The 14,448-nt window shown below is 36.1% G+C and overlaps 1 protein-coding gene across 1 annotated transcript in view; it reads right to left on the bottom strand.

Annotated features, from left to right (window-relative positions):
• Positions 1-14,448, bottom strand: part of SORCS3 (sortilin related VPS10 domain containing receptor 3) — a 638,571-nt gene that overhangs the window by 224,442 nt on the left and 399,681 nt on the right. The window contains exon 5 of the mRNA XM_056120660.1: positions 9,783-9,856. Coding sequence (XP_055976635.1) covers positions 9,783-9,856 — 74 coding nt within the window. The remainder of the gene's footprint in view (positions 1-9,782; positions 9,857-14,448) is intronic.

Raw genomic sequence — 14,448 nt, 5'->3', positions numbered from 1 at the left:
AACTGCTATCTCTCTGATGTTCCAAAATGTTCCCATATTTTGTGGTATATGTTTATTTTATGGGCTAAAGCGATAGCACAGCAGGTAGGGTGTTTGCCTTGCATGCGGCCGACCCGGGTTCGATTCCTCCGTCCCTCTTGTAGAGGCTGGAAAGCTACCGAGAGTATTCCGCCTGCATGGCAGAGCCTGATAAGCTCCCTATAGCGTATTCAATATGCCAAAAACAGTAACAAGTCTCGCAATGGAGACATGATTGGTACTCACTCGAGCAAATCAATGAACAATGGGAGGACAGTGCTACAGTACTAGTTTATTTTATAGTATATGTTATATGAGATATATTAAATGGTATATGTTATATCATATACAATTGGATATTTTATACCTCATATATTATATAACATATTGTTTTATATGTTAAATCTTATATAGCATACTAGTAATCAAGCAATATTACAAATTACAAATCTCTAGTAAATAAATGATCACAGGATGAGGGTTCTATATGATCAGGAAGTAATAAAGGAAATAATAATGAAAAATAAAATGGTTTGATCAAAATTTCATCTGTAAAGTATGTTAAAAATCATAAGGCAATTAAAAGCTAAAAAGCAAACTGGAGACAATACTAAAACAAAATGAGGAACCAGGTGAAGAATGCATAATAAAGAAGCGGCATAACAGATGGTCATATAAAAGAACTACAATAGCTAGTACATGAAACGGGTCCAAACTCACCGATCTGACAAGAAATGCAAATTAGAACAAGGAAAACCCAGTTTTGCATATTAAATTAGATTTTTTTAATTAAAATTTTATGGAGTGTACTGGAATGACATTTCAGTAATTGGAATAGAAACTGATAATAAACTTTCCAGACAACATTTTTACATGATTATATGTATAATTTTGATAGTATTTCAATAGAATTTGAAAATGACTAACAACCAGAAATTAGACAAATAATTGCTTCAGTGTCTTAAAAAATACTCTATATCTTTAATAATAAATATTTGTAGCAAGGATCAATGTTAATTATTAGAGTGATATAGTTATTAAATATCAACCAATGAGAATATAATGCAAACTTTGAATTATGTTTAGAAAATATAGAGGAAGTATAGAAGATGGCATGAGAAAATGTCCAAATATATTTTATGAAGACATGAAATTTTATAAACAGCATGATTTCTGTTGTGATTAAAAAAAACTTAAATACATGTTCATTTACGCTATATTATGTACATTTATAAAGATGTGCTTGACTTTTTTAAGTGGTATTTTCTGGGCATTGAAATGCAATTTTTTTCTTTCTTGTTCTTTAAATGTCTGTAACAAGCTTGCATTTTATCTGCAATCATAAAAGAAGTATGTGTTTTTAAAATTACTTTTGGCATTGGCATTCTATCTTTTCCCATAGTCTTAGAACATTTTGGCTTGGTAACTCATTTTCATGAAAGTTTCTCAAGGAAGTTTGCATTTCCTTTCTTTTCTTGTTCTGGCCTAAGTTGTGTACCCACCTCAAATTCAAATGCTGGAGTTCCAAGTCTGAATAAAATGGCATTAGTAGATGAAGACATGAGAAGGTAGGTTCAGTATAGATGAGGTTATCAGGGAGGGTTTCCATCACGATGGAACTTTAATACATTGAGCAGATCCCAGGTTGCTTGCTCTCCCTCATTACCAGATGAAGACCTAGTGCAGGCAGCAATCTGCTAAGGACATGAGCTCTCACCAGAAACTCACCCTGCTGGCATGATCTCACACTGACAGACAACAGAAATGTTTGGAAATACATTTCTGCTGTTCAAGCTATCAGTTTATGGTAGCTTGTTTCAGCAGCGTCAGCTGCCTAATCGACACTTCATGCTTAAACTGGAACAGAATACTCCTTGATTTCTTCTTGAGAAAAAGGATTTCTCCTGCCTGCAACCCTATATCCAACCTGCATTTAAAAAGCCTTCAGGCCTTTAGTTTGTCACTTTTCTCTTGGCGTCTCAGCTCAATATCCTCCTTTTTCTTTTCCCTCTAGAATTCTCTCTGAAGCTCCAATTCTCACGTGGCTGTTGAGCAAGTCCCCTCTACCAGTGAATTTACTCTGCTCATTCTTCAGATAATGGGCAACCTGCAAAGAGTTTCAGGAAAACTCCAACAGTTCAATTGTTCACATTTTTAGCACACACAAACGTTTTCCTATTTCCCAAGGCAGCCCAAATATGACCTTTATTGTAGTCATTAATTACACAGTTATATATAGTTCCTTATTCCCCTCATTTAATCCAGCTGTGCTAAATGGACATATCACGAAAATCCACTGTATCTTGATTGCCTCTAAAGAGGGAAACCCTCTGAGTTCTTTGGGGCCCTGGATGACTACCATGTGTAGCTTTTGAGTACTGCATCTTGCTCTTAGCTTTAAGAAGCTTTCCAAGGCCCAGATACAACCAGACATAACAGCACGGCTGGCTCCCACCAGCAAAGCAGAAACAAGTTTCTGAAAGCTGAGCTTTCCCATCTCCCTTCCTGACCCTGCATGCATTATTTTGAATGTAATGTACTTTTAAATTGCTGTACCATTTCAAAAATGTAAGGAAGGGTTGAATTAAATATTATTTGAGGCATACTCTAGTTTGCAAAGGGCCTCTAAATCTGATCCTTTCTATCAGGTCGATGGCTAAATCCCATTACTTGACATTGCAAATGACCAAGATTGCAAAATTGTAGATGCACATTTAGAGGCTGCTTCAAAAATTCAGCCCATAATGTTAACTTTGTTTGAAAAGACCTTGATTTTCCAGGAAGCAATCTTCATTCATTCTGTCTGTACCTTAACTCCGTCTCTGTCATAGACAATGTATTAACAACCTAAGGATAACTCCTCATGAGGTTCCTCTGGAATCATAGTCTAGGGATTAAATGAGTTTCTGGCTAAATAGAAGAAACTAATTTTGAAGCAAAACACAGGATACATTCCAGATCTAGTAAGATGAACATGATTGAAATTGAGGTAAAGGTTCAAGAGAGTTCATCCAGCCTTGTATCTAAAGTAATAATTCGCCCCTTTCACTTCCTACTCCTCTACTCTATATCCTCCACTCCCACTACCACTTCAGGCTGAAATGAGTAACTATAGGAACCAGACACAGAAAATGTTCATGCTTTAAGTGAAATGAGCATTTTTTTCTAAATTGGCATGCACACAATTGGCTCATGTACACTCACATATGAATACATATATATACATTCACACGTTAACAATGTTCCCAAAAATGCAATATTACAATAAAAATATAGAATAACATAGCAGAACAGAAAAGGGAGTAAAGTAAAACAAAGTCAAACAACCTCATTGTACTAAAAGAGTCTCATTCAGGCTGATGATAAAGCTCCGAGATCTATTACTCAACCATCAACCCCTCAATAAACCATCAATACCAGGTAGACCTAATAATGTGAGACCTAAACAATAGGTAAAACGCAATATATGGGGCAGATAAAAGTAAAGAGAAGTGATCTACAACTGAAGGAGTTATGTTCAAAAATAAGTAGGTAAAATTAACATTTATGAATAAGTGTATTTGCTTGCTATTTCTGCATAACAAATCATCATCAAATTGGTTCTATTGCCTAAAAAGCTCAAAATATCTCTCCCTCTCTTTTTCTGTTCTCTCTCTCTCTTGCTCTCTCTCTCACTCTCTCTCTCTGTGCACACACATATGTATGTATCTATCACAAAACATATGCAAGGTAGAGCTCTACCACTGAACCACACTACCCCTGCCTCAAAGTTTCTTTCAAGGATCCAACTGAAAGTTTTGACCAGGACAGGAGTCTTATATGAAGCATGAATAGAGAAGAATCTAATTCAAGGTTTTCTCACTTTACTGTTGCAGGATTCTGGAGTTCCTCAGTAGACCCAGGCCACCAGTTCCTTACTATTAGCTGGAGACCTTTCTTAGTATCCTGTCACATGAACCCTCCCTTGAGTGCTTCCACCAAACAAAAGAATGCTCCTAAAGTGAAAACCATAGCCATTTTGCTTGTTGGGTTTTTTTTTTTCGCTTTTTGGGTCACACCCGGCATTGCACAGGCGATACTCCTGGCTCTGCACTCAGGAATTACTCCTGGCAGTGTTCAGGGGACCATATGGGATGCTGGGAATCGAACTCGGGTCGGTCACGTACAAGGCAAACACCCTATTGGCTATGCTATCACTCCAGCCCCCATCCATAGCCATTTTGTAACCAAAACTCAAAGTAACTGCTCATAATCTCTACTATTTTCATTTACTAGAAATAATGTCACTACATTAAGCATAAATTCAGAGAAATCACTATACAGTAATATGGTCTCCTGAGGACAGACACAAGAAATAAATATGTATCAAATATCATTCCATATGGCATATGTTGAAATGCATAATTGAATGTTTTGAGTTTAAAATATTTAATATTAACATAATATTAATATTCTGAGTGACAGTTAATAAATGTATGCTTTTAATATTGACTATACAAAAATATTAAATCCAACAATTAACAATTTACTCTCCTTCATGTTTTAAGGGATATGTTTCTAAGGAATATTACATTGATTGGATAGGGTTGGGTTAAGAGTAGCAGACAACAAGAAGAACTAAGAAATAGTACTTTGGGATACTAGATACTAAATAGATGTCTAGTGGAGGACCATTTAAAAGAAGTGAGGAGGATAAAATCTCTTTGATAATAGTTTTAGAATCCATGTAAGTAGAAGAAATTACAAATTACCTGGCACATTTATCAAGACTTTGGGAAGACATATGGACAAAGAAGTTTTAGAAATATTTTCTGTGTGATATAATGCTTCATTGCATTGTCCAGACTTAAATTTTAACAACTAAACTTAAAAAGGTACCTGTCAAGATGGCAGACTGGGGGTGAGGGGAGGGGGTGGGAATCTGGGAACACTAGCAGAGGGAAGTTGACACTGGTGGTAGAATTGGTGCTGGATTGTTGTATGTCTAAAACTTAACTGTGAATAACTTTGTGAATCATGATACTTTAATAAAATAAAAACTTTTTTAGATGTTCAATACAAAGCTACACTAACTTGAAATTCTTTCAGCATGGAATTTGGATCCTACTGTTTAAATGTGACACTCTAATTATACTTAAACAAAGCACAATCAATTTTTGTTGCAAAGATTCTAGCCTAAGAAAACAACTCTAAATATTAGATAAGTATCATAGAATATCAAATAATTCTTTTAAATAATAGGAAAACTCTGATTTTTCAAAATCCAATAAAAACAAAACAGAAAATATGTATCTTTACATAATGACAGGTTGCATAGGTAATTTTAAAAGATGATAATGAATATTTTATAATACATAAAACTACCCTAGAACATTTAACAGGTTAGACAGGTAGACTATACAAATTTACATGGAAAACATCTTGGCTTTAATAGCAGAGCAAATGCACACAAAAGAAAAACTAGGGAAAAAAATAAGAACAGTAACAGATCATAAAGGAAAGTTGAATTGAAATGTATTTCAGTTGGCTCTCTCTCTCTCTCTCTCTCTCTCTCTCTCTCTATCTATCTATCTATCTATCTATCTTTCTCTACATGTCTTTCCTTTCTCCTTTGGAAGCCATTTTTCTAGAACCTTTAGTAGATAAAGATTCACACAAGAGGCAAGATATTTTGCATTATCATTTTTACCTCTCTTGTGATGTTTTTGTAAAAAGCAGAGTAGCTGAAGATACACCTGTCACTAGAAATAAGAGTAAAGCAACTCGAGCAAAGTACAATGGTTGAAACCTATACTAACTATTCCTTATCCACAAGTCCCTGAGCAGTCTGCTAGGAAAGTTCTGAAAAGCAGTCCTTAAGAGACTCTCCCTGCACCTTTGAAAATAAGCTGTTCTACAACACCCAAAAGGAGAGAGAGAGAACAAAAGGGAATGCCCTGCCACAGAGGCAGGGTGGGATGGAGGGGATAGGGAGTGGGAGGGATACTTGGACCTGTGGTGGTGGAAAATGGGCTCTGGTGGAGGGATGGGTACTTGATCATTGTATGACTGAAACCCAAGCACAAAAATTTGTAAGTCTACAACTGTACCTCATGGTGTTTCACTAATAAAAATTTGAAAAATAAAATAAAATAAAGTTCAAAATCATAACCTAAAAAAAAAGTAAGTAAGCTGTTCTAGAACTTCTACCACTTTTGTTGAGACTTCTTGAAGAATCTCTGAACTATCAAATCCAGTCCATATTTCAATCCAAATACTACAGATAAGGATAATATTTTAAGTTCCTGAAATTCATGGTATTTTTGGATCACAGATCACAGAGATGATCAGTGTTCTCCATTAGTGATAGCCAAGACGGGAAAAGAGAGTCAAACTTTTTAGAGAATAATTAATGTGAAGTTGATAAGGAAGAAACATTAAAGACACTTTTCTCTTTCACAGTACTATACAAACAAATGTCCTCCAAGACCAAAGGCACTCAAAAATAATTTACTTACACAGAAAACTCAGCCAAGACCTAGAATGCTTGGGACCTTCTGGAATAAAAGGAGTGATATCTAGGGAGGGTTGAGAGTTCATGGATGTAACTAGCAAACCCAATAGCAATTCACATTGATTATGCAAAGAAAACCATATCTGGGCCACAAAATGTGCCTGCTGTTAAATATCCCCCAGAAGCATAGAAATGCATTAATTTGCAGCCCAGTAGGGTATTTAAGAAAGAAAAAACAAAAATAATTCCCTCCCACAACAGCTCCACCAAAACACAGACTAGAAGATGTCAGGACACTTGCTTCCTCTACTGTTTGCTCTCCCTGGAAATCATAATAAATGCAGCTGTTGGGGTGACGCATGGGAGCAACAGAAAGGCCTGGTCATTTCCCTGTAAAAAATGAACAAAAGGTGACAAGCATGGAGTTTTCAAGTCAGTTGTTTTTCTTTATGGGCCCATGATTGTTGGTTGTGTCATAAGGCATCTCTCTTAGTAGGTTTAGAACATTAGGAATTCACAAAAAATATCTCTGCTAGAGTTTTTATTATTGATACAATGAATATTGAGTCCTATTCTCTACCTAAATCCATTGGCATGGTACAGAATGATGGAGTAACTAGGTAATAATGAGAGTTGTTTAAATTTCTTAACCCACTTTCACAGTCAGTACAATGGTGACCACCAAAGATGAGAAAGAAAATGAGAAGCATTTATGTGTGTGGTCCATTCATCCTTTGGTCTCAGGCAGAGGTCATTTCTAGGTCACCATGTCTTCCCATAAGTCTCCTCTAGGATACCACTTTCTGCTAATTGAGCTGGCATGAAGAAGAAACCTGACATTCACAAAACATCTATACCTAGACATTTGCAAATTTCTACTTTATAAATCACAGCACTATTCAGATAAGATTAGTTCTGGGCCATATGTTCTTTTTATCTTCAGACCACCATACACCTTCCTTCACATCATCTTTCATTTCAAAGACGGTGGTGCCTTTGGTATCTTCTCAAATATCTCCCCCTCTCTTCCCACCCCTCATATCACTTCACTATGGTCCATCTCTCCTAAAGAAGCCATTTTAATGTTTTGTTCTTACTGCTTAATAAAGAGTATGACTCAACATAGAACAGAAAAAAAGTTAGGCTTTTATGTGGAAATAAAAGCAGTAAATTAGAACTATATGATTATTACCAGAGGTTCACAAGCAAGCAATCTAGCAATGTATCAGATCAAAATGTATGTCTTAAATGACAAATCACTTATGTATCATGAAATGTTAGCTGAGTATTTAATGAATAATTAAAAATTATAAATCTGAAATGAAGAAATGACATTATCAAGTGTCAAGTGTCTGAATGCTTCTATCTGTGCTTTCCAATAACCTGTTAGTGCTGATGAGAATGTTGTTATCAATAAATATTGATTAAAAACCACAGCTTATAAGAACCTGCCTTAGCCAAAGATGTTCTCCTCACAGACAACCAGATCTTTTGCTTTTCCTCAAGGAGGAAGGTGAATTTCGTTACTCCCAGCTCATACTGCACATTGCTATTCAACAGAAGTGGTTTAGAGCTTTAGACAGCCTTGGATTCTATCATGGGGAGGAACGAAAGTCTATGGAAAATGAGCTCTTCCTCCGTGACTCCTATGACACCTAAAAGAATAATTATGGCAATTATACATCAGAAACGGAGAAGTGATAATTACAAAAATGGAATTCTCAGCTACCACTTGGCTAGCCAGCACGGGTACTAACTTTTATATTTCCCCATGGGGCACATATGAAAGAGGCTTAGAGTAGAGGAGAGATGAAACACAATTATCAGGATCTGGGGATTTATTCTTTTTGCTACACAAAGAAAGGGGAGAGCGGATGACAGCTGGAACATTCTCTTCTTGCTCTTACAAAAGATAGGAAAATGCTGCCCCTCATCCACTTAATTTAATTTCCTTCCAAAATGATGACAAGGCTTATCCAGTCTATTGTACTTTCCTTCTCCATCAACTTGACCTTCGAGTCTGCCAACTGCCTTACCAACTCAAAAGTTTGTTCCAGAAATAGCAAAGGCATTTCCCCCGCCTTTCTTTTTGAGACACTTCTGAGTAACGGCATACTGAGAAACTACTCCATAAACAAATGGATGTAGTTTTACAACTAGAATAGCAGAGAAGTAAATACTCTTTTTTTTTCTTTCCTAGTCTATCGAAAAATCTTAATAGTTTCAAATCCAAACCAAATATTAATTAGTGTGAAAAGGTAAAATAACCATGGATAGTGCAAGTGTTGATTTGAGAACAACACTCCTAACACTACTTTATCTCCAGTACTCAGAACTGCATACAATGAAATACAGTCGATTTTTATAGCATGCTTTGGAGACTATTTTACATTCTTCAGCTTTGCATATGCAGAGAGAACCTGCTGAAGAATTCTTTGCTTTCAGTGATGTTTCTGTGAATGTAGACATGTAGAAGGTACTTGTGGCTGTCATTCCCTTCACATACACAGCATGCCATTTTTTTTTTTGCCTTTTGAGTCACACCTAGCAATGCACAGGGGTTACTCCTAGCTCTGCACTCAGGAATTACTCCTGGTGGTGCTCAGGGGACCATATGAGATGCTGGGAATCAAACCTGGGTCGGCCATGTGCTAGGCAAATGCCCTGCCCTTGTGCTATGGCTCCAGCCCCACCCCTATTTTTATAGACCACCTATGTCTTTTTTAAAGGGATTGAAGACATTTAGAGGACATGGAATGGACTACCTACCACTTTGAAAAGATTAGCTCACACCAAAGTAAGCACTAGAACCATGAGCTTCTTGTGGTGTTCTCTAGTACTTCTACAACTTGTATGTGCACATTAAATCACCAAGGGACATGCTAAATGCATATTCTGGAACAATAAGGTTTTGTTGTTTTTTGTTGTTGTTGTTGTTTTAGGGCCACACCTGGTAGTGCTAAGGATTCACACTGACTCTGTCCTCAATAATAATTCCTGGCAGTTCTCCAGGGACCATATGCAGTGCCAGAGAAATAACCAGCCACATGAAGGCACATGTCTTATAAGATGCTCAGTAAGTCTTGCTGGGGATTTTCCATAAGCTTCCAGGGGTTATTTAATGCTACTGATCTGTGAACCACACTTTGAGTAGTAACGAGTTAGAATATGTGTGGCCTCAAGTACTGAAGTGACAAAGATGTCAAGTATTGCCTATGTTGCCTGATAATTCTATATTTGAGATCTTGGTGAGGTTGCAGATGTGGCTTACCAGTAAAATCTGTTAGGCGTGATGCGTTCATGCACAAGTTGCCATCGTCTTCCGAAGTCCATGGAACTGTAAAGCTGCAAAACAACAAAAATAATATAATGTAAGCATCAAGATCATAGTTAGCATAACTACATATGTCTTCCCCCAGCAGATAAAGATTCCAATCCACCAGGAGCCTATGACACCATGATAGCAATGATTTCATAATGATAAAAAAAAGTATTTGACTGCGCCATGCTTATCATAGTGCCTACTTGCACCAAGTAGGTACTCTGTACATATTCAGTTAACTGACATTTTTAAACATAGTACAAACACATTTATAATTCCATATATTGCTCTATTTGGGGGTAAAATATTTAGTAAAATTATGACTTTTTAAAATTTCTATATGCCTTAACTACATCTAAAATAGTTTAGCAACATTTACTTAAAATTATTGGGGTTAGAGCAATAATAAGGTTGGTGAGGCACTCGCCTTGCATATAGGTAAGTTTCATACCCAGTACCCCATATGGACCCTGAGCAATGACTGGAGTTATCCCTGAGCACTGACCCAGGTGTATTATCTGAGCACATCTAGGTGTGGCACATAAACCAAAAACAAAATATTTGTTAGACACACTATTATGTTTATGACACTGGTGGAGATGAAGATAATGATCAAGTCGATATACTATAGGGGAAATGAGATTATATGTGAAATGCTCATCCTCTGGTATCTAAGTCAACATTATATGTGAAATATCGTGTTCTTTCTTTTTTTATCTTTCACTGTTTCTAAATGAAATGGGATCTTCAATGCTATATGAGGCTCATTAAGAGTGCCATGGAGTTTCATATGTCAAGGGCAAAGTCACTCTGACACATAAGGAAAAATTGTCCCTCCATATTGGGTCAGCTTAAGTGTGTCTGTTATACAAACCTTTTCTGACCACTGTAGCTTCTCATTTGTTTACCATCTCAACTCACTCATATTTTGTTTCAATTGAGAGCTTATCATAGAATAACATATAGTTATACATTTTAAATTTATTGACATTATATAGTTGTGTTTTTGATTTTTGAATATGGTTAAAAAGTTTACTAAGTAGGTGGTGCTAAAAGCAATCATTTTAAAAGACAGATAAGAATGAATAGCAATTTATGAAACACAAAACATTCCAGAAGAGTTCCAGGGCTTTTGAAACATAAAATACCAAACAGATAACAGAGTCAGACTCTACATTTGCTAATGGCATGTAGAGTGTGATTACTTTGAATCACATAAGGGAACGAGCAGTATATGTCTAAGGGACTGCCTAGCAACATGAGGGTCTATTTTAAATTAAGTATAAAAAGTATGATTTATGAATCTTGTTGATAATCGAATAATAGTAATAGATGATGTGCTTTCACGTGGTTTTGAGCCTTAAAAAAAAGTTACAAATAGAAAAGAATGCCAGTACTGATATAGTTTATCACATTTCTACTCTAAACAAATTCTCATGGTATTTATCCACATGGGTCTCTCAGTACATGAACGTTAAACAATACAGTATATGTCTCCTATCTGAGCATGAAAAAATATATATAACTATTGCCCATTACTCCTAGTCCTGCGATTATTATTATACTTTCTCAATTCAGAAACTTGGTAAATAAACCTATGCTATCCTTATACCCGTAAATTATTAAGTAAACATAATCACACTCTACTTTTCAGGAAGCAAAAAAATGGAACTGCTTCCTGACCCTTAGATATACATATCAATATTCCATACCAAAGGTATAAATTGGGTGAGGGTAAGAAAGAGATCTCAAGGTAAGATTTTAGAGATAGAGTGTAGGAGAGAGGGTGGGTAGAGATTTTAGTTGGGAGAGGACACAATTAGAGCAATGATATCAACATAGTCAAAGTATTTGATTGATTAACAGGAGAGACTTTAGAAGAAGAGAGTTGTGATGACATAGATGGAACCAAAAGAGGTGGGGGTTATCTTTCCATTTTTTGTCTCTCCATCCATCAATTTCTGAATGCTTCTACGAAATCCATCATTATCCATATTTATATTGAAGGAGGGAGAGGGGAGAATAAAGAAGTGTGTGAAAACTGAACCTTTCAACTTGGAAAACCATTTTTAGGCACACTTGATTGCAAGGACTGAATTTTCCATGCAGGGATTTAAGAAATGGATCACTCTCCTTTTCATGGCAGGTGTCTTAAGGACAAATGCTCAGATTTGAGATACATGTTTCCCAATTAAGATACTGGAGCTTTCTATTACCCAAAGATAGATTCTCTGTCTGTCCTAATTCCAATCAGAGCCAAAAGAGTTCCAAAGTCTTTCAAAGAAATTCCAGCATAATTGTTTCTTCCTCCACTGCAAACTCTAGATATAGGTCAGGGACAAGCTACAGAGGTCACACTAACTGTTGGAGTCTCAATCCCTGGGAAAGTTATTAGTCGTTCCATCATAGACACCCCTGGTAGTGGCAGGATGTCATCTACCTTAGCACCTGCTGGGACTTGCCCCTGGGAGAAGAAGCATGGCTGTCTCTTCTCATGCTTTTCCCAGCCAAGAAGGAACAAGAGATCAGATGCTGATCTCGCCCATGCCTGTTCCACCTCCTGCCTCCCCTATCTCTGGTTTTGCTTTTTCAGCTCTTCAGTTTGACTGATGGGACAAAAATTAAATTGAATTCTCTTCCTACAGGCTGATTCAGACGAACAGAAAGAGCCGTCTCCTATTCATTAAGGGACTTTGGTTAGCTACCTTGTCTCTCAATCTGCTAACTTGCTGAGTCTGAAACAAATATTTGCAGTCTCTTCATACATTTGTATCATTTCTTCTCTCACTCAAGTGTATCAAGCAACGACTACGTTCTAAGCCCTGAACTAAGTGCAGAGGTAAAGGGTTGAAAATGCCCTGAAGTGTGGAAATCAGAACTGCAGACAATTATACGGCCAGGTAGTAGGTGTCATAATATTAGTACTGGTTATCTCTGCAATGGTAAGAGATAAAGGCTATTGTGACTTTCTCTTTTTGATTATTCTGATTGTTAAAATTATTGTGAAAATGATTTATTTTTGTAACTGAAAATATCAGTTAATGATATTTAAAAGATTGTTTAATGATGTTAAAATACTCCTGATGTGTTATTTATTTAGAAATATATTTATACCTGTGTTTATCAATTTGATTTAAAGGACTGCAGAAACTTGAAATAGAATAATTAAAAAATATCAGTAATGCTTCTTACTTATGGGATTATAGGTAAACTATATATGCTTTTATAAATTTTCTTTGTTTTCATTTCTTCAAAATTAATATATATTAGGGTAGTAAAACATGTCTACATTTTACATAGATTTTATGATAGCATTAATATAATATGTGCATGTATATCTTAAATTAGCTCTTTAAAAGCTAAGGACATAAATTTCGATTTTTATTAGGAGAGTTGGAATTAGACAAAGTAATGTGGTATATTTTACAAAACAGTATTTGACAAAACTGTATCATACATTCCAAACATAGTAACAAGTCTCACAATGGAGACTTTACTGGGCCCGCTGAAGCAAATCGATGAACAACGGGAGGACAGTGGTACAGTGCTACAGTGTATCTACATAGTGGTGGATCCTTCATTGGACAAGGAAAATATTTACCAAAATGGTATTTATATAATCCTACATGGCTCCAATTTGATGTATTTCATGTATACTAAAAGTGTTTTCTAGGGGCTAGAGTCATAGCACAGCAGTAGGGCATTTGCCTTGCATGCGGCTGACCTGGGTTCGATTCCCAGCATCCCATATGGTCCCCTAAGCACCGCTAGGATAATTCCTGAGTGTATGAACAAGGAGTAATCCCTGTGCATTGCCGGGTGTTATGCAAAAAAAATGTGTTTTCTACAAAAGTAAAGTATTACAATAAATAAATCATATGATTGCCAGAGAGAAAGGATAAACAAAGAAGGAAAACAGTATAGTGTGTTTATTTTGATGGTGTGACTCACACTAGAATTTAGGTGGATGGATGTGATGAGGAATGTACACAAAACTAAGGGGTTAATCTTTATTTAACTAGTATTATAAACCAATGGCAAGTCAAAAATATTTATTAACAATGTGTTTGCTAACCTTTTAAATGATCTTTCCTTTAGATTAGGCTACACATCTGATACCAGATTCTCCTCTAGATCGATCTCCTCAGGCCCTTTTCCTATAGGATATTATTCTTCAGCTTTTAGCCAAGAATAATCCATATCTTTTCCTCCCTTTTATTCATCATCTGTCATGATCTCCTTTCTCCTAACAAGTACATATTAATTAGCAACACACACAAGCACTCACACAGGCACAAATGAATCACTAGGACAGCTGGAAAAATATGAAAGAACATACACTCTTTTCCTTATTGATTCTGTTCTTAGCTCCCTAATTTCATCAGCCTGTCAGTGAAAAGTATCTGTGATGTGAAGAACTACAGAGGCAATTTAATCAATGAAACATTCACAGGAAGAAGCACAGGTTTTTATCTAAAAAGCTTAAGTTCAAAGAAGAATATGAGAGCATTAGGTTATGAGTTGAATTGCATTTCCCCAGAACAAAGATATGTTAAAGTCTCACCCCCAGTATTTCAGAGCATGGCCTCAGTTAGAAAGAAGGTATTTGCAGATA

The sequence above is a fragment of the Sorex fumeus genome, unplaced genomic scaffold (assembly GCF_029834395.1).
Source record: "Sorex fumeus unplaced genomic scaffold, SorFum_2.1 ptg000043l, whole genome shotgun sequence".
Taxonomy (NCBI): domain Eukaryota; kingdom Metazoa; phylum Chordata; class Mammalia; order Eulipotyphla; family Soricidae; genus Sorex; species Sorex fumeus.
This window is presented reverse-complemented; position numbering and strand designations above follow the sequence as displayed.